This window comes from Herpailurus yagouaroundi, unplaced genomic scaffold, assembly GCF_014898765.1.
Source record: "Herpailurus yagouaroundi ecotype Mexico unplaced genomic scaffold, PumYag 161, whole genome shotgun sequence".
Lineage (NCBI taxonomy): Eukaryota > Metazoa > Chordata > Mammalia > Carnivora > Felidae > Herpailurus > Herpailurus yagouaroundi.
Window position 1 is genome coordinate 997,424 of NW_024412402.1, and position 19,870 is coordinate 1,017,293.

The 19,870-nt window shown below is 43.8% G+C and overlaps 1 protein-coding gene across 1 annotated transcript in view; it reads left to right on the top strand.

The window, feature by feature from the left end:
- Positions 1-11,987: 11,987 nt before the first annotated feature.
- The window catches only part of RAB39A (RAB39A, member RAS oncogene family), a 31,934-nt gene continuing 24,051 nt past the window's right edge, over positions 11,988-19,870 (top strand). The window contains exon 1 of the mRNA XM_040482883.1: positions 11,988-12,362. Coding sequence (XP_040338817.1) covers positions 12,136-12,362 — 227 coding nt within the window. The 5' untranslated portion in view covers positions 11,988-12,135. The remainder of the gene's footprint in view (positions 12,363-19,870) is intronic.

Consider the following 19,870-nt stretch of genomic DNA (forward strand, 5'->3'; position numbering starts at 1 on the left):
GTGACTTTACACTCTCCACATAGGGCTATAGGAGTTTTGGGGGGGGGGGTCTCTGGAAATTTTTGCACCTTGGCCTGAAGATGCTTTGGAAGCTGTTCTCTGTTGCATAGGGGATTTAGCTGAAACTGCCACTATATATTGTTACACTCTGACAAAAATTAAACTTAAGACGATGGGCTTTCACTAGACTGGATAACCTTTCAGGTCTCTTCCAGCTCTAACGATGGCATGTGTGGAGATGGTGGGAAGTGTATTTGAAGAGCAGAGCCCAGTGCTGGTGGTCATGGATGGAGATGAAGAAGAAAAGTGTGCACGTGTGTATGACAGGATGTAGTTGGGGGCACAGGTAGCAGGTGGCCACATAATATTTAGTCCCTATTGACCCCCCCTGAAAGCCTTGGAAAACAAGGCTGAAATCATGACCATCCAAGCTGTCAAAGAACTACTGGCCAGACACCATCATCTGAAGAGAACCGTAGACGGTGGTTTAGGAAATGAAAAACCTTTTTCCTTTTCTTCTTGAGATCTTTAGGATGCTAAGGAAATTCTGTTCAATATATTTAACTAAGGGAGGATCATAACAATGACTCTTACACTGCATTAGGTCTCAAGCCACCTAGCTGGCTCAGTCAGTGGAGTGTGTGACTCTTGATCTCAGGGCTATAAGTTCGAGCCCTACACTGGGTGTAGAGATTACTTAAAAATAAAATCTTAAAAACACACACATAACATTCACTAGGTCTCTGTGTATTTAACAAAAATAAATGGGCACTCTTTTGCAGCAACTCCGTGGAAGCATAATTGAAGAATGCAGGCTACATTTCAGGCTGCCTATTCTAATGAAATGCTGCCTGACAGAAAATGTAGTAAAAGCTACATCCTTTCTTAAGGAATAAGAAGAGCCCAAGCATTTGGCTCTGATCAGGTGAATAGGTCCCAAACACTCTTTGGTGGACTTCCAATGAGAAAAAATGGCATCTGAGAAGGTTTAGAATTGGAAGAGAGCCAATTCTTTCTTTTTGCTCTGCCTCAATAATATTGATTTCTGAGCATTTGTGTAGAGAAAATTTTCTAAATGCTTTAGGTCTGGAATTAGAGGAAAATTTGCTTCTACATTCTCAGTTTAGAGATTCCAACAACACTGCTTTCTTTAATGATCTTGAAATGCACTGTGATGATTTATACCCTAATGTTTGAGTCATTTAATTTCCAGTGATGGGAAAAGTGAGGTAAGGGAAAACTAAAGTGATCGATCATCAGGTTAGTCACCCTCAGCAAAACTGTCAATTTGATAGGTAAAAACTGCATATCATTGATTTAATTTTCATCTCTTTGATTACTAGTGAAGTTGGGCATTTTTTTCAGTGCTTAATGGCCATTTATATTTCTTCATTTGTGAATAACCTGTTCACTGGTAGAAATGGCCTTTTGATAAAACAGATAGCAATTTCGACTGGAATAAAGATAAACTATGTTCCAGCCCCTCTGTTTTTTAATTTGTACCTTATGATACTGGTCTTCAGCCAATAGATTACAAGTCCCTAGACATGAGACAAAACAAACAAAAAACTAACCATCTTAAATGTGAATCACTTTTAAATGTTTCTATTATAACTACTCTGCTCTCTATTTTCAGACAAGAAATGCTTCTAAAAAGTCAACTGTTTTAACAATAAATTCTTACCCGTGAAAGACAGATACCAATGTTTAACTTGCTTGTCAATTATAAACTTTTACAACTCATTGAGTTGCTGACATGTATTTTTATTGTGAATGGTTGAGACAGACGTGTAGTTTCATCTGATGTAAAAATTTTCCAGGTTAAGTCCCTAAAGTCATGCTTCCTTATATCGAACTTTGGGGTCCTAAAGACCCTTGCATCTTTGTGCTAGAATGAATTCCAAACTGCTGCCTGAGGAGAATCTAGGCCATACCCAAAAGTATTGACCTAACTCCACCCCCTTCCAGACTTTTCTGCCTTCAAAAGAAGCTGTCAATCCTATCCCCAGCCCAGATCACTATTAATATTTATGACTCTACCTTGAACTACACCCCAGATACCTGGTATTAAGAATGACCTTGAACTCACAATACTTATCCAAAGTCAGACAAATAATATTTCTGGAAGAATGACTGAATGGGCTATTCCCCGAGCTCATACTAAGATCTATCCCTAGGAAAGACCGAACCAGAAGAGAAGTGGACCTCAGCTTCCGACAATCCTGTTATTGCTAACTTAAACTCTGACATGATGTCGTTGGCCTACGCCAAGGGGCATTTATATGAAGCCATCAAACTCACCGGCCTCTCACTTTCTTGACTGCCTCCTCTTTATGGACAGTTTTCATCTATACCACCTGAGGTACCTACTCTCCAGAGTCGCATCATAAATATCATCACCAGAAACGGTTCTGCTTACTTCCTAACTCACAAATCTCATACCTCAATCTCTCTGCTGCCCATCCAGGTTCTGTACCCAAGTAGTGCACTGCCACATGCATCACCTCATTAAGAGCACCTACCCATGGGGCGCCTGGGTGGCTCAGTCGGTTAAGCGTCCGACTTCGGCTCAGGTCATGATCTCATGGTCCATGAGTTCGAGCCCCGCGTCAGGCTCTGAACTGACAGCTCAGAGCCTGGAGCCTGCTCCAGATTCTGTGTCTCCCTCTCTCTCTGACCCTCTCCCACTCATGCTCTGTCTCTCTCTGTCTCAAAAATAATTAAACATTAAAAAAAAAATTAAAAAAAAAAAAAAAAAGAGCACCTACCCACGGACTCAGTCTATCAAAGTTTTCTCGTCCTCATTTTCTTCCTTATTCACCTTAGGTACCGTGGCCTGAAGTTACAAGCACATGTGCAATTTAAAAATCCAAGGGTATAACTTGCTTTAGCTACAGCTTGATGCTAGGGATCAAACGACGTCAAAAGAACTCAGTTTCTCTTCTGGGTTTAAGAGCTGTGCTTCTTCTTTGTTGGTAGAGCCTGGGTCCCTACCTTTGTAAAGCCGCCCTATTGACCCTAGACAGTGCAACTTCATGCTTCTCTTACACGAAGGAGAAACAAATTTCCCTCATATGTAAGTCATTGTTACTTTGTTGTTTCTGTCACTCACGGCCTAATCTAATGCTAATGCTACAGATGCAAAGTATATGGTGTTGAGCTAGACCGTGGCATTTCAGGAGCCACATATAGCATAATAATGTAAAAGCGAACAGAAAATAGAAGATGAAGGAAAACCCCATGGTACCAAAGCATATCTTTTATGCCATCCTAATAAGTTTAGACCTTATTCTTTAAGTGTTGTGTATATGTATATACATGGGATATTTGAAATAGTTTTAGCTAGGTGTAATATGATTATTCTAATCATTAAAAGATTCTTGAAGATATTTGGGAGTTGGACAAAACCAGAGGAATTGAGTTTATGACAATTCTGGTAAGAGATGTTAAGTGTCAAAATCAGGGCAACAGTACTGGGAAAGACAAAGTATAGACAGATTTGAAAGATATATACAAAATGGAATTGACCAGAATTTAGTCAACCTGAATGACTTCTGAAGCAAGAGAGGCAGACAGGCACTATTACAAGACTACAACCAACTGATATAAGAAGTCCACCATGGGCATTCCAGAGGGACGACGTGACAAATTCAGCTACGCATTCTGGGAGATTTTTCATTCACCACTCACATATGTATTTCTCACAAAAGTCCTGAGACTCAGATGCATGTTGTGTCCGAAAGGATATGCATACTTTCCTGGAGTACACACGTATTTGAATCACTCTTATATGCCAGCTATCATTTGGATCAGTTCTTCCTCTTTTAGCGGGCAAGTATTTTCAGCCTACTGCTTCAAGCATGCAAACGAACTATAACTTTATCTTCCTACAATTCAGCTTCGTCTGAGTCTCCATTCTATTGAATGACCTAATGCAGTTACTTTTCCCCCCAACCACTGCAGGTTTAAACTCTGTCGATTCAGGCTTTTTTCTCCCTCCCCATGTTTATTGAGGTCGTTTAAATTCCTGAATGTTTATATAAGCTTACTGTATCGGAGATGGGGAGTGGAATTGGACATTGGTCCAACTGAGAAATGGCACAAGCCTTCACAATGCAATGGCTATAGAGTTGTATCTTCTAAGTACAGAGGGGTATACAGAGGAAATTCTACCATCCACATGCCTCTTGTGGGGCAAACATAACAAAATAAAAACAATGCCTACACAAGTTAGAAAATTTTTGTTTGTTTGTTTGTTTGTTTAGAGACAAAGAGAGAGTGCGCACAAGAGGCAGAGAGAGAGAGAGGGGGAGAGAGAGAATCTCAAGCAGGCTCTATGCTCAGCACAGAGCCCAATGTGGGGCTCAATCCCATGACCCTGGGATCATGACCCAAGCTGAAATCAAGAGTCAGATGCTCAACCGACTGAACCACCCAGGCATCCTGAAAATTAGTATATTTTTAAAGTGTAAATTGAGTTCTGATTCACTTTGGATGAACCACCCTATTCAGAAAAGAATTGTGGAGATCATAGTTTTTTAGAGTATTGAGAATGGCATGCATACACATTTCAAACTGACTTCTAATTTTATGCAATTATTTCAGTCCACATTATTCATACACTGGAAAACTCTATTTGTCTCAAAAGGTCCTATAAGATGGTTAAATGAGGCTAGCTAATCAGTACAAATGAGAACTTTAGTTCCAGTGTAATCAGCTCCTGATTTTGAGGATCAGGTATTGAGGGTAGTGAGGATATTAATCACTTCATATGGAGCCCTCAGTCATCCATCTCACGACTCCCCGTAGAACCACTTGGAGAACAGCTAGTTTCAACACCAAATTTATTATCAAAATCGATCATTGGTAGGAAAAGATTACAAAACACTCCATTTACAAATACAAAATTCTAAATGATAAAACTCTTCCCCTATTCTCCATACCCAGAAACATTTTTCTTTAATTCCCATCCAAAGTCTTCAGTCTTCGTATCTGAAATTAAATGTCACTACCTTTTCAATTTAAAGATCCCTTATCGGGAAACCTGGCTGGCTCAGTCCGGTAGAGCATGCAACTCTTGATCTTGGGGTTGTAAGTTCAAAGCCCATGTTGGGTGTACAGATTACTAAACATAAAATCTTGGGGGGAAAAAAAACCCTTCTCAGTTACCCTGATTTTGTCTTCTGGAGGGAAACTTGCGGAAACTTTAAATGTATTCAACAAATATTTGTTTACTGCCTGTGATAATCCAGGTGATGTGGTAGGCACTGGAGTACCACTGTGAATAAAACAGACCAAAACACAAATCCTTGTCTTGATGCAGCTTACATTCTCTTGGGGGGTGCAAACAATAAACGAAATGAATAAGTAAAATGCATATTATGTTATATGGTAGTAAGTGCTAAGGAGAAAGATAAAGCAGACAAGGGGGTAGAGGGGCAGTTTTAAATATAGTCAAATGAAGACACTCGAGTGGAGCTTGGATGAGGTGAGAGAGTAGGCTATGCAAAGACAGAAGGAAAGAGCTCTTCCAGAGGGAAGTGCAAGTACAAAGGCTCTGAGGTGGCAGCCTGCCTCTCCTGTTTGAGGAACATCAAGGAAGCCAGTCTGGGGCACCTGGCTGGCTCAGTCAGTAGGGCATGCAACTCTGGATCTCAGGGTTGTGAGTCCGAACCTCACACCAGGTGTAGAGATTACTTAAAAATAAAATCCTAAAAAAAAAAAAAAAAAGGAAGCCAGTATGTTGTGAAGGTATTAAAGAGGAAGGTGAAGACGAGAAGATGAGGCCCAAGAGGTAATGAGAGACCAAGGCAAGGAATTTGACTTCTGCAGTGATATCAGAACCCATTAGAAGTTCTGGAGCATAGCAGTGACCAGATCTGACTTACATCTTGCAGGGTGGTAGCTTCCAGGTTGAAAATAGCAATAGTAATGGCAGGGCAAGACCTAATTAGACACTATTCCAGTAATCCAGACTACAGATGATGGCAACTTGGAACATGGCGGCAGAGGTGGAAGTGCTGAGAAATTACTAGAATCTAGACTTATTTTGAATACACACCCTATAGAATTCGCTGAGGGGATACTTACGGAGAGATGAGAAAGAGTGGAATCAAGAACGAGATGTCTGTCCAAAGAAGACACACAGATGGCTAACAGACCCATGAAAAGATGCTCAATATCACTCATCGTCGGCGAAATGCAAATCAGAACCACAATGAGACACCACCTCACACCTTTCAGAAGGGCTGAGACTAACAACACAGGAAAGAACAGATGTTGGCGCGGATGTGGAGAAAGGGGAACGCGCTTGCACTGTCGGTGGGAGTGCAAACTGGTGGAGCCACTGTGGAAAACAGCATGAGGTTCCTCAAAAAGTTAAAAATAGAACTACCCTAAGATTCAGCAATTGCACTACAAGGTATTTACCTAAAGGATACAATAATACTGATTCAAAGGGATACAGGCACCCTGATGTTTACAGCAGCATTATCAACAATAGCCAAACTATGGATTCAGCCCAAGGGTCCACTGACTGATGAATGGATAAGGAAGATGTGATACACACACATAGACATTCACACAGACACACACACGCACACATACGCACGCTGGAATATTACTCAGCCATAAAAAAAAGAATGAAATCTTGCCATTTGCAATGACATGGATGGAGCTAGAAAGTATTATGCTAAGTGAAGTAAGGCAGTCAGAGAAAGACAAATACCATATGGTTTCGCTCATACATGGAATTATAGCTCAGCTGGTTGAGCATCCGACTTTGGTTCAGGTCATGATCTCATGGTTTGCGAGTTGGAGCCCCACATGGGGCTCTCTGCTGTTACCACAAAGCCTGCTTTGGATCCTCTGTTACCCTCTCTTCTCTCCACTTCCACTGCTTGTGCTCTCTCTCTCTAAAATAAATAAACATTAAAAAAATTTTTTTTAATCTGTCCTATGTGCCTTTTCTTTTTTATTTTTTTTTTTTTTTTTTTAACGTTTATTTATTTTTGAGAGAGAGACAGAGCATGAACGGGGGGGGGGGGGGGGGGGTCAGAGACAGAGGGAGACACAGAATCCGAAACAGGCTCCAGGCTCTGAGCGGTCAGCACAGAGCCCGACGCGGGGCTCAAACTCACGGACCGCGAGATCATGACCCAAGCCGAATTCGGCCGCCCAACCGACTGAGCCACCCAGGCGCCCCTATGTGCCTTATTTTCTAAGCTTAAACTTCCAGAAATATAAATACAACATTTCTAATTAAAATATTAAATTATTTGTACCAGCATGCATAATCCAAATATACTTAAAATTATTCATGGATTATTCAAAGGCAGATACTAAAGTTTGCCTTTGAATAATTATTAATCTATGTTATATCTATATAGTATATTAATATATAATATTAATCTATACTAATCATAGTACTAATCATAAACTTAATCAATTTTAGTTCATTATGAAGCTCATCAGGTTATGTGCAGACTGCATATATATAGAAGTTCAGGGACATAGAGAATTTTGCTTAACAGTTCATTTCCACTCAGTGAGCATTTATAGAGCACCACCATGCACTAGCTGTGTGTGTGCTGGGGAAATAACAATGAGTTAATCATTGCATCTGGCCTTGAGGAACTTACAGTCTACCAGACCGTCAAACCAATAGCCATAATTCAAAATGAAATACATTATAGAAGATATGAGATATCACAGAAGTACAGAGTACTCTTTGCTTAACTGTTGTAGAAACACAGAGAGTGAAAAATAAGTTCTCCTTGGGGATATAAATGGTTTAGAAAGATTACAAAGCAGAGATAATATTTGTTCTGGGCCTTGAAAGAGAAATAGAAATTTGCTGACCCGTTGGAGGGTGAAAGGGATATAATGAAAGGACGCAATGGCACGGGGGAAAAAAGTGTAGCATGAATAGCCTGTCATGTAGAGAAGTCACTGACTAGATCACAGATGCCACATTATGATTGGAGGTATATCACACAATCAGGTATTCAGACTTCATCCTAGGGTGAATGAGTCATCAAAAGTGTCCAATGCCATAATTCTAGATGCAATGCAGAACTAAATGGGAGTCTGTCATGGACTGAATTATATCCCTCAAAAGAGACACAAAGAAGTCCTAACCTCCAGGACTTCAGAACGTGCCTTATTTGGAAACAGTCTTGGCCCATGATCAAGTTAAAATGAAGTCATTATGGTGGGCCCTAATCCACTGTGACTGGTGTCCTCATAAAAAGGGGTAAATCTGCACACAGACACACACATACACAGAGGGAAGGCTATGTGAAGAGATACAGGAAAAATGTCATGTTACAACGGAGGATTGGAATGGGACACCTACATGCCAAAGAATGCCAAAGATTGCCAGCAAAGCACTAGGAGCGAGGCAAGAGGCCTGGAACAGATTCTCCCTCACAGCCCAAAGAAGGAAGAAACCAGGCAACACCTTGTACTTGTAGCCCCCAGAACTATGAGACAATGTTACTTTAAGCCATTCTGTTAGTGGTACTTCGTTACAACAGACCTAGGAAACCAATGCCTAGGAAACCAATGCCTACTGTTCCTGAGCAGTACAGTCCGAAATGATAAGAGACTCAACAAAGACAGTGACGGCGGGGAGTTCAGAAAAGGTCATAAATCTGAAAGATACCACTGATGTAAACATAACAAGGTTTAATGATTGGCTGAGTATGCCAAAGGAGAGAAGGGAGTCTGGCATGGATGAAGTTTTCATTCTATCTTAATCACCTGAATGTTGTGTCTAAACTACCTTACCTTAGATCCTTGTTAGATCTCTCCTGAGGCTGGGGACCTTATAAAAAGTCCCATGCCTTTTCTTCTGGCTAACGGTGTCTAATTAAGCTATGCTTCTGACCTCTCATTGAAGCCTTTCTTTGGGCTGGTTTCCCGTTTCCATCCTGTTGGCTTGTAGCTATGTTCTGCTCCATCTACCTAGTTTCTTTAAGATGCTTCACTTGAGCTGCCTATCTTGCTTTCCATTTTAGTTTTGTCCAGGATGCTACGTATTAGATTATCCTTAGCTCTACATTCTGCTGCCTTTAGACCAATTCCATCTCTTCCTTACACAAACACAAACCCCTAGGCCCTAGATTCAGGGGCACAAGCTCTCACTTGTCCAGGGAGCTAGAACAGACACTAAATACACTAACCTGTAAAATACAGGAAAAGGAAACATGACAAGAAATCTACATTCACTTTTGGACACTATAGAGGCTATATTTTTGACACAAAGGGAAGCCACTGACCAATCCTTCTTCCAGAACTGCTAATATGCCATATACCCCATCCAAAGGGATTGGCTTGTGACATCTTCCTGTCTCACTGGCCTTCTCTCTTTGATATAAACACCCGTTCCAAACTGGGCCAACTGGATTGTCTCTGGAGAAAAATGGAAATTGGTCTCTGGATGTGTCTAGATATCTAACATGGAACTTGCAGCAACCATAGTCTTCCAAATGGACTAAGGAGGAGACAGAGCTGGTTCACAGACAGGTAAGAATTAAGCAGATGTTAGAAGGAAGTAAATATGAGAGAGGCAGACACACATGCTGCCTGTGTTCCTTACAGCTTTCTCTTTCCTAGTTCCAATCCCTTTATGACACCATCTACATTCCTGCTTGTGGATTGTATAAAAATACCTCTGTATCTTTAGGATAAGTGCATTTATCTTTTTATATCACCCTGACTGGAGTTTGTTTCAAAGAATCCTAACCAACACAGATGTGTTGAATCTGAAATGTGTATCCAACACTTAAGGACAGAGGTATTCTGGAAATGTGGGTCTCAAGACAGAGTAGCGGTTAAGGAAAGGACATGTGATTTGGGTATGGGAGTAACTGAAGTCACCGGAGTTGATAAGGTCACCAGAGGTAGTTCAAAGTGATAGAAAAAGGAAGGAGAGGGTAAAGAGAGGAAAAGTGGGTCTCTTAGGAACTTCAATATTTAAGAAATGAATGACAGAAAGAGAAGTCAGTGAATAAGGTTAAAAAATACAGATTAGGAAAGAATGCTTATGTAGAAACCAAGAAACAAAAGTATCTAGATTGAATTTATAGAAAATCCAACCATTGGTGGCTTAAACAGGGATTAATTGGTCTGTCTCAAACAAGATGTCCAGAGCTGGCACAAGAGATCAACAACTCCACGGAGGACTCATGCTCTTCCTCTCTCTTCCACTAACATCTTTAGCATCTAACCTTCATCTCTCTGGTCACAAGATGGTTGTTTAATCTTCCAGGTAGGAAGGAAAAGCAAAAGAGAAAGAGTGAAGGGCAGTATGGGTGTCAGTCCCTTGTTGGAAAAGCAAAAGGTTTACCAAAAGCCCTACTTAAGTCTCATTGCTCAGATCTCTGTTGTCACCGGGCCATTCCTACCTGGAGGAAGACTAGAAGAGAACTATGGAAAAGAGCTGGGTCAGCCAATCAGCTTTTACAACAGATTATAGTCCATAACAGCTACAGGGAGGTCAAGAAGAATGATACCTAAAGACAGATGATGAGGAGAGGGTAGAGGATTTGATAGTCAGAAAATCCCTGGCAACCTATCAAAAGCAATTTCAGAGGGGCATCCAGTTGACTCAGTCAGGGGAGCATGTGACTCTTGACCTACAGGTTGCAATTTGAGCCGCACATTGGTGTAGAGATTACTTAAGAATAAAATCTTTAAAAAAAATGATTTCACAGGTATATTAGGTATGGAGAAGGCTGCTGAAGACTCACTGGTGGGTAGGAAATGAGTATAGGTAGTTCTTTCCTAATGTTTGAAAAGGAGAATAATGGAGAAGGCAAAAATCTAAAGGAGAAGCATATAGTAGATGTTTTGTTTGGCTTTAGGACTGTGACTACTTGAGCATGTTTGTATACACTGAGGAATAGAAACAATTGGAGACAAGGAGGCATGAGGTATAAACAGCATGACAAAAAGATCAACTGTGGGGGGGGGGGGGAGGGAGTCCAAAATCCCCTGGGTGACAGGGAATTAAATGAGATATTGAAAGCGATACTTTGTCTCCAAAACAAGAAAGGGAGAATGAATAACAATAGTGTAAGTTTGGATGCGGGCATGAAAAAAAGGTGGACTTATTGAAAACTCTATTTTAGCAAAAATACACTTAAAAAGATAGAACCTTGAATGCACTATTATTCAATTTTAAGAAAGGCGTGAAGAAGTAGTAAGATCTCATCAGAATTCAGGTGTGCTTGGTTTATCTGGATCCCGGAGTGACTCCGCCAAGTAGGATTTTTCCGATTTACAGAACGGAGTCAGGAGAATGGGACCTTTTATGAGCATCTCAAAAATCTCACTTTTTTTTTTTTTTTTTTTTGGTCCCTTCTGTATCTCTCGGGGCTGCAAGTCCCCAGAGAGGATGTAAAGGATACCTGGTCTTTTTCTCACTCTTCGTGGTACTGGAAGAAGATACACGGCGGCGGCAGGAGCAATGGCCAAAGCCCTTGCTAGAAGCATCCAGACCTTGCTCTGCAAATTTTTTTCCATTCTGTTCTGAACTCCTTCGCCTTAGCACGCGCGGGAGGCGGCGCTGAGCAAGGCTAGACTGCAGGACGCCGTCGGCGGGCACCTTCAGGGGCGTGGGAAGGGGCAGGGCCTTCGTGGGAAGAAAGGCGCCCCAGAAGTGACCCATTCGCAGAAGCCCACTCTGGCTCTGACAAGCCCGCCCCCACGACCGTAAGAAAACGATTCTCACTTTTCATTGGCTGACCCTCGCGGAGGGGAGTCCTTGCTTCCCTTTCATTGGCTGCCGCTGCCGTCACGTCCTCTCGCCACACCCACCTTCCCGGCGGCGCCCAGTGAGCTTTCAGGGAAAGAGATTTACCGAGGGCGGGGACGGGACTCGCGCGCAGTTAGCCCGGCGCCCCCTCCCGCGCGCCCCGCCCCCTGGCCCGAGGCCCCGCCCCTCGGCCGGCCGGGCCCCGCCCCTCCCTCCAGAGAGGGCGGGGACCAGGCGGCGGCTGCAGTCGCAGGAATATGCTGGAAGCCGGCGGGCGGGCGCCCGGGCGGTGCTGAAGGGACAGTTCCCGCCGCCAAACTTGCCCGGCAGCTGGAGGGCAGGCGGGCGGGGCGGCCCGCGGGGGCACGTGAGCCATGGAGACCATCTGGATCTACCAGTTCCGCCTCATCGTGATCGGGGACTCGACGGTGGGCAAGTCGTGCCTCCTGCACCGCTTCACGCAGGGCCGCTTCCCGGGGCTGCGCTCGCCCGCCTGCGACCCCACGGTCGGCGTGGACTTCTTCTCCCGCCTGCTGGAGATCGAGCCGGGCAAGAGGATCAAGCTGCAGCTGTGGGACACGGCGGGGCAGGAGCGCTTCAGGTAGGGCCGCCGGGACCGCCGTCCCCACCCCTCCAACCCGGGGACCTCGGCGCGTCGGCCGCCCCCTCCCGGCTCGGAGGAGGCTCCGGCCCTGCGCTCTCCAAAGTGCAAACACTCCCTTCTCGCTTCCCCTTTGCCCCTCCTCTTCCAGGGACGACTTCCTCCTCCGCAATTTCTCACTTCTCCCTTTGGCGCCCATTTCCTGCGCCCCCTTTCCCGCCTGAGCCGGGTCGGGCCCCCCCCCCCCCACCTCGCGGACCCCCTCTGGCTCCGCGATCTGTCTGCCCCTGCCCAACTCTTCGCCCCCCCCAACACCACCCTGCTGCCTGCTCCCCAAACTCGGCGCCCCTCGCTGCGCACACCCCGACCCTGCCACCTGCCCCCGCCCCCCCTCCACCCCGAGCTCCCCTTCTGCTCCCCCTGCACGCGGCCCGGGAGAACTGCGGAGTGGGGCTCCCACGTTGGTGGTGGGTCCCCCACCCCCAGCCTGCTGCATGAGCTCACCGGGCCTCGTTCGGAGAGGGAGGGGGATGCTGTAATGGTCCTCAGAAATTCTGGGCCCTGTGACCCGTGGGAACGCGTCTCCGGGAGCTGCTCGGGGCCACCTCGGGGCCGCAGGCACAGCCGAGGGCTCCTGGTGCTGTTTGGTGAGGGTTGAGTTGTGTTTCGAAGTTTGTCATCTGCGGTGGTTTGGTGGAGAGGAGACAGACACCCTGAGGTTTTGTCACGAACTTTCGCTTTTCTGTTATTTGGCGTGGGCGCTTAACGTTCCAGGGTGGTGCTACATCAGAACGTGCGTTCTCAGTAGAGGAGGAGGGATCCCACACGAGAGTTTGCCAAGACGGTCGTGTTATGTCACTAAGAACTAGATGTAATCTGCCTGCATTTCCTGTGTGTTTAGGACCGAACTACGTAATAAAGCGTATTTAAATTTCTGGGACTGGAGGACACTTTTGGGGGGGGGGGGGTTGGTTGTTTTGTTTTAGAGGGAAGGAAGAAAACTGATTTACGGTGGTGTTGTGGTTTTTTTTTTTTTTTTTTTTTTAAGATTGCATTGTCACCTACAACTCGCTTAAGCAAGCATTTTGCAACCTTCAGCAAGCCCTCCGCTTGTGAAATGCAGTCCTCCAGGAGGGGGCTTCCCAAACATGGCGTCCCAGCCCCCAGCACTTCCCAATGAGATCAGCATACTTCTGTGGGGATGTTCCAGCTTGTAAAGTGCTGGCTTCCATTCCCGGCTACACACTGATCCACACGATCCACACACACGATCCGGGAACTCCCATGCGTGGAGTGGAAACATGGGAAGGCCAGCCCTTCAGTAAAGGTTACTGTTCAAGGTTCGAGTTGTCCGATCCCTAGAAGTCCGTGAGGAAACTTGGTTTTCCTTCTCAAGAAGCCTCTTTCAGTTACATAGGGTTTCAAACTTCGGATGCCTCATCTGTAAAATGGGCTTATTATGATCTCTAAGATTCCTTCCTCTTTCACCATTGTAAGATGGTTTACAGATTCCATCACCTGTGACCTCAATCAGAGATGAAATTTAAGATATAATGTGGTCCTCCCCCCCAAAAAAGGCATTTACTAATAACTCTTGCTCTACCCTCTAAAATGCATGTAATAAAAACATACTCTTTATACGTTAAACTTCTAGAAACTAGTGAGTTGCAACTACAAGAAACATTAGTGAAGGCTTATTGTATCTAATTATTTCCTAAGAAGTAATTCCTCACCTTATTGACAACAAAGTAAGGATAATTAATTTGCTAGACTTTAAAGTCCTTTCTGCTAAGTAGATCATTGTTTTTTAATGCCTTTGAGCAGATGTAAATAGCAATTTGTTTTATATACATTATTAAAACCAGACAGTACCTCTCCCATAATAATACAAGGACATTTAGGGAATGTTTACTGACAATGAGTCATGCTTTATTTTGTCTGGCTCTTTACCAAAGACGTATTCATAAATACATACATATTTCAATAGCTACCTTCCAATACTGCCTTTCTGTAGTTTAGCAGAATATTTCAACATAAAATTGCATTTGAAACAATCATTGTTAAACCACTCTGTGTCTTTTCAGAAGAAAATAGATACTTTTTTGAGTAATAGATACATTTTATTTCATAGAAAGTTACTATAGTTCATGAAGGTATTAGTCATATCATTAGGAATTCATAGGGAATTTTCTATCTGAGGGTTTATTGTTGATTGTATATAAACGAGCGGAAAGGAACCTACTTTAGACAACTCAGAGTATAGTTTGAAAGCATTAAAAAAACAGAACAAAATAGTGAGGCAATAACTATGACCCTACCTAATCTTCATTTTCTCCCCCACCCCAGCTTTACTGAGATGTAATTGACAAATATTAAGCCTTAACTTTCAATGTTCAGATTAACACATGCTAGAAGACAATAATTACTTTCAAAAAGAAGAAACAAAATCAAAGTGAAAAAGGTTTACAAAAATAATGTCTATGTGAGCATACCGTAAATTATAACACTCAAATGTTTTTGTTATTATTAACACTGTGTTAGTGAGGATAAATGTCAAATTCCTGCATTAAGGCAAGTCAGAATTACGGTGCCTTCATTAAAGATAAAAGTTTATTTCTCTTTGTGTGACAGTTTCATCAAGGTAAGTGGTCCGTGTTGGTGGAGTGACTCTGCTCTAAGCCATCATTCTGGTACCTTCTTACTTTTCTGCCACCACTGAGACATCATCATCTTCTTCATGAACACTGTGTTCCCGCACAGGGGAATGGAAATGGAGAATGTTCCTTTGGAAATAGAGCAAGCAATGTTCCTCTTAAGCAAGTGAGACCAATGTGGTACGGATCCCTTCAGCTCTAAGTTCACTGAGGAGGAAGGAGTTAAAAGGCCACAGGTAGATGAGCTACCGTGTGCCCATGAAGAAGGGAATGTGGACCTAGCATGGTGGGCTTTGCAGGGAAACTAGCAATTGCCGCTTTGATTTTTTTTTTTTAATTTAAGTTTATTTATTTATTGTGAGAGAGAGACAGAGAGCAGGCAGGGGAGGGCAGAGAGAGAATCTCCAGCAGGCTCTGCCTGTCCATGTGAAGCCCCAACATGGGGCTCAAGCTCACGAACCATGAGATCATGACCTGAGCCACCCAGGCACCCCACCACTTTGAATTTTGAATCATCATAGTGGACGAAGTTTCACAGGAAAAGAAGCAAGAATATTGTTCAGCACAGTGTGACTCAGGATAAATATTAGAGGGCATCAAATATAAGGTTCTAAATTTTGAACTTCCCATAAAAATCACTTAAAGCAATATAAAGATAAAGTGAGGGGCGCCTGGGTGGCTCAGTCGGTTGGGCAACCGACTTCGGCTCAGGTCATGATCTCACAGATCGTTGAGTTCGAGCCCCACATCAGGCTCTGTGCTAACAGCTCGGAGCCTGGAGCCTGCTTCAGATTCTGTGTCTCCCCCTCTCTGTGCCCCTCCCCTCCTCATGCTCTGTGTCTCTCTGTCTCTCAATAATAAATAAATGTTTAAAAAAATAAATAAAGATAAAGTGAGATAAAGAAATAGCAGTGTTGGCTGTAGGGCTAGGAAACCTCAGGGCTTCAAACCAGATTTTGCCTTTTATTCCTTGTTGTCTGATCTTCGGGGTGTTATAGTTACAGCCAGTGATTGCAAAGCTCAGATGTAAAGAGAATAGCATCCTCTTGGTGCCATGCTTCTCGAAGTGTGTTCTGCGAGAACAGTTACCTTTGTGATTCTCTTGAAAAATGAATTCTGTGACCAGGTAAGGTTGGGAATCCCTGCATTCCATGTAGAACTCTCTTAGAAATTCATATCAAAGGCTCTCAGAAGTACTGTAACAAGGAAGCCCGTTTAACCTTGATTAAACCAGCATGTCTCAAATGTATTTGACAGGCTCTTTTTAGAAGGTAAAAATCCAGGTGCCTGGGTCGCCTAGTTGGCCGAGTGTCAGACTCTTGATTTCGGCTCAGGTCATGATCCCAGGGTTGTGGGATTGAGCCCCACGTTGGACTCTGCACTGAGCGTGGAACCTGCTTAAGAATCTCTCTCCCCCGCGCCTCTCTCTCCCACTTGTGCGTACGCTCTCTCTCTCTCAAAAATAAAAAATAAAAAAATATGAAAATGTATGATAACTTGTGTTCTAACGAGTACAACCTGAGGGAAGGTCCCTTGGTGAGTTGGTGCAGTCACATTCCTTTTTTTTTTTTTTTTTAATATTTATTTATTATTCTGAGAGAGAGTGTGTGGGACAGGGGCAGAGAGAGAAGGAGAGAGAATCCCAAGCAGGCTCCACACTGTCAGCACAGAGCCCGGATGTGGGGCTCGACCTTACAAACCCTGAGATCATGATCTGAGCCAAAATCAAGAGTCAGATGCTTAACCGACTGAGCCAGCCAGGCGCCCCAAGCACAGTCACATTCTTTAGGCGGAATCCCTAAACTGTTGAGGTTTGGAGCAGTGGGAGACCTCAGGGGTTCATTAACGAGCTCGTTGACAAAGGGCTGTAAGTAGTAAGTGCCAGGGAAGGGATGCTGCCCCCCACCCCGCCCCGCTCCACTGGGCCCCCAGAACCTGAGGATGGCCTCTGCCTAACAAGCTGAACATTCTGGACCTCTCCCTACCCCTCTGTCTGTCTTGTCATCTCTTCTCTAGCAACCCTCCTACTGTGTGTCTCTGTCTTCCTCACGTGTCCTTCCTCTCCCTCAGCTGAGCTTTGTTTTTCCGTTGCCCCTTTCCTGGATCTGTCCCTCTTCATTTCCTCCTGTCCTCCCTCTTTTTCTCTCCTTCCTTTTTGTGTGTCGCTTCCTCTCCTATTTCTTTCTGGCTTCTCTCCCCTCAGCTGTCCCTCTGGCTCCGACCTGTCTGTGTTCCCTGCTACCCCTTCAAAACATTGATACAAAGTTAAGGTGTAAAAGTGGCTTAATTTATGTTCTCTATTTTTAATTTTAAAAGCAATGTCTATTTCTCCTTAAAAGAATTTTTTAGAAACTTTTTTTTAATGTTTATTTATTCTTGAGAGGGAGAGGAGAGATGCAGAGAGAGGGAGAGGGTGGGAGACAATCCCAAGTAGGCTCCACGCTGTGGACGCAGAGCACAAGGCGGGAACCATCTCACAAACCGTGAGATCATGACCTGAGCCGATATCAAGAGTCAGAGGCTTAACCGACTGAGCCACCCAGATGCCCCAAGAGAACTCATTAAGTGCCTAAACTAAATTGTTTTGTTTTGTTTTGTGTTTGATTCCTACCCTCTTTACGACAGTTCATAGTCTTTAACAGAAAAAGATTTTCCAATCCTGGATTGCTGCGTTCACAACTGCACACATAACAGAGCAGAAATTGTCCACAGTTAAGCTCCACAATCACTGCAGTCTCCTGTCGTTCCAGGTTTTAGACACGATACAAGCAAGGCTCTATTTGTACTGAGTAATCAGATAAAATAATGTCCTGGTTCAAATTATTTGTGCCGTAGGGGCGCCTGGGTGGCTCTGTCGATTAAATGTTCGACCTCAGCTCAGGTCATGATCTCACAGTTTGTGGGTTCAACCCACATGTCAGGTTCTGTGCTGACAGCTCAGAGTCTGGAGCCTGCTTCGGATTCTGTGACTCCCTCTCTCTCTCTCTCTGCCCCTCCCTCACTCTCACTCTGTCTCTTTCTCCCTCTCTCTCTCAAAAATAAATAAACATTAAAAAAATTTTTTTTTAATTATTTGTGTTGTAACAGAAATCTAGCCAAATTAGTTTAGATACTTGGGATAAATTATAAATGATCCAGATCTCCTGAATGACGAAGGCTCATGGAATAGACAGGTGCCTGGAAGTATGGAAGCTCCAAAAGCAAGAGTTTGTGGGTTTTCACTCTGGTTCGTTTTCTTCTCCAACTCTGCCAGCTCCCAGTTCTCTTAGTGTCTGAGCCTCTTACTGAGACTCACGGAAGAAAATAATCTCACGGGCTACTTGACCATCTCGTTTGCTACGCATTGACTACCCGTGAATCAGCTTCCCCACAGCCACATTTTAAGATACGTATACACATAATACACATATACACAAATACATATACACAAATGCAAATATACTAGGTATGTATGACAAGTCATACAACACAAATGTATCTGTGAAGGTCTACTTTTTGGAAAAGAGAAATTCACAGAAGGAAGTGACCAATCATCCCCAAAAGGATTCTGTGGTGTTTCCAGGTAAAATGGTATGTCAGAACGAGCCAGCGTCTTTTCTGACAAGCGTCACGGAATGTGAAAAGATGCCACAGGTAGCCAGACATATTTTTATCCTGCAGAGATTGCTTGCCTTGTCCCCTCGGGACATTCAGACCATTTCGAGTGACTCTGTAGTCAGCACAGTCAAGAAACAAGCTAGTAATTAGAAAAACCTGTCATTGTCTTAATTTCTTTTTTCTTAATAACTCCGTTGATGTGGTAGATGTGGCCACAACCTCAGTGTTCCTGTTGGTACATGAAGGTGGTTATACATCCTGAAGTAAACTAAATATTATACGCCCGATACCTAGGGGCCCTGGGCTGGCATTAGGCAAAATTGCAAAGTAGGTAAAGCTCGTTCTTCGGCACTTTTGGGGGCTTTCCCACTCCTCTTCTGTATTTTGGGTAGTGAGTCCTCGGACTGTTCTTGTCTTGTGTCCTCCCTCACATCCCTTCGTTGTCCATTTTGGCTTCAGGGAGAGACACGAAACTACCCATGGTCGAAAACCACTTAGTAAGAGTCTTGCCAGGAGTACTGCTGTTCTCAAAGAGGGCGGCCACCTAGTGAGAGAATGTCTCATCCTGATGCTTGCCTTTTAGCAGAGCTCCAGGTATGTGGCCGGTGGGTGTTGGAATCTCCTCTCCTGACGCTGCAGTGATGACCACCTGTTCTGGCACCTCGACCCCGTGTTTAGCTTTCACAGCAAGGGCTAGAAAAGGAAACGTAGAGATGATGTTGTGAGTACATAGAACACCACAGTAAAGTCTTCACTTGAAGAAAAGTGCTTTGCTCAGAGAGAGGGTAGAAATTTCTAGCCAGTGTCACTTTGCCAAGCATATAAAGATTTTTTAACAACTTCCCTTTCATCGTCATATTGCTCTAAAGTTTTTAAAGAGGACTTCTTAGGGGTGCCTGGGTGGCTCCGTCAGTTGAGTGTCTGACTTCAGCTCAGGTCATGATGTCGTGGTTCACAAGTTCACAAGTTTGAGCCCCGCGTCGGGCTCTGTGCTGACAGCTCAGAACCTGGAGCCTGCTTCGGATTCTGTGTCTCCCTCTCTCTCTACCCCTCGCCCCACTCTCAAAAATAAATAAACATTAAAAAAAATTTTAAGAGGACTTCTTGGAACGGCCTAAGGATATTTCTTATATTAGTTATTCTTATCCTGACTGAGTTAGAGGGAATCTTCTTTTTTCTAGTCTGCTCTGTCAAGCAGTAGAAAAGGTGAGTGGAAAAAGTGATACTGAGATACACACACACACACACACACACACA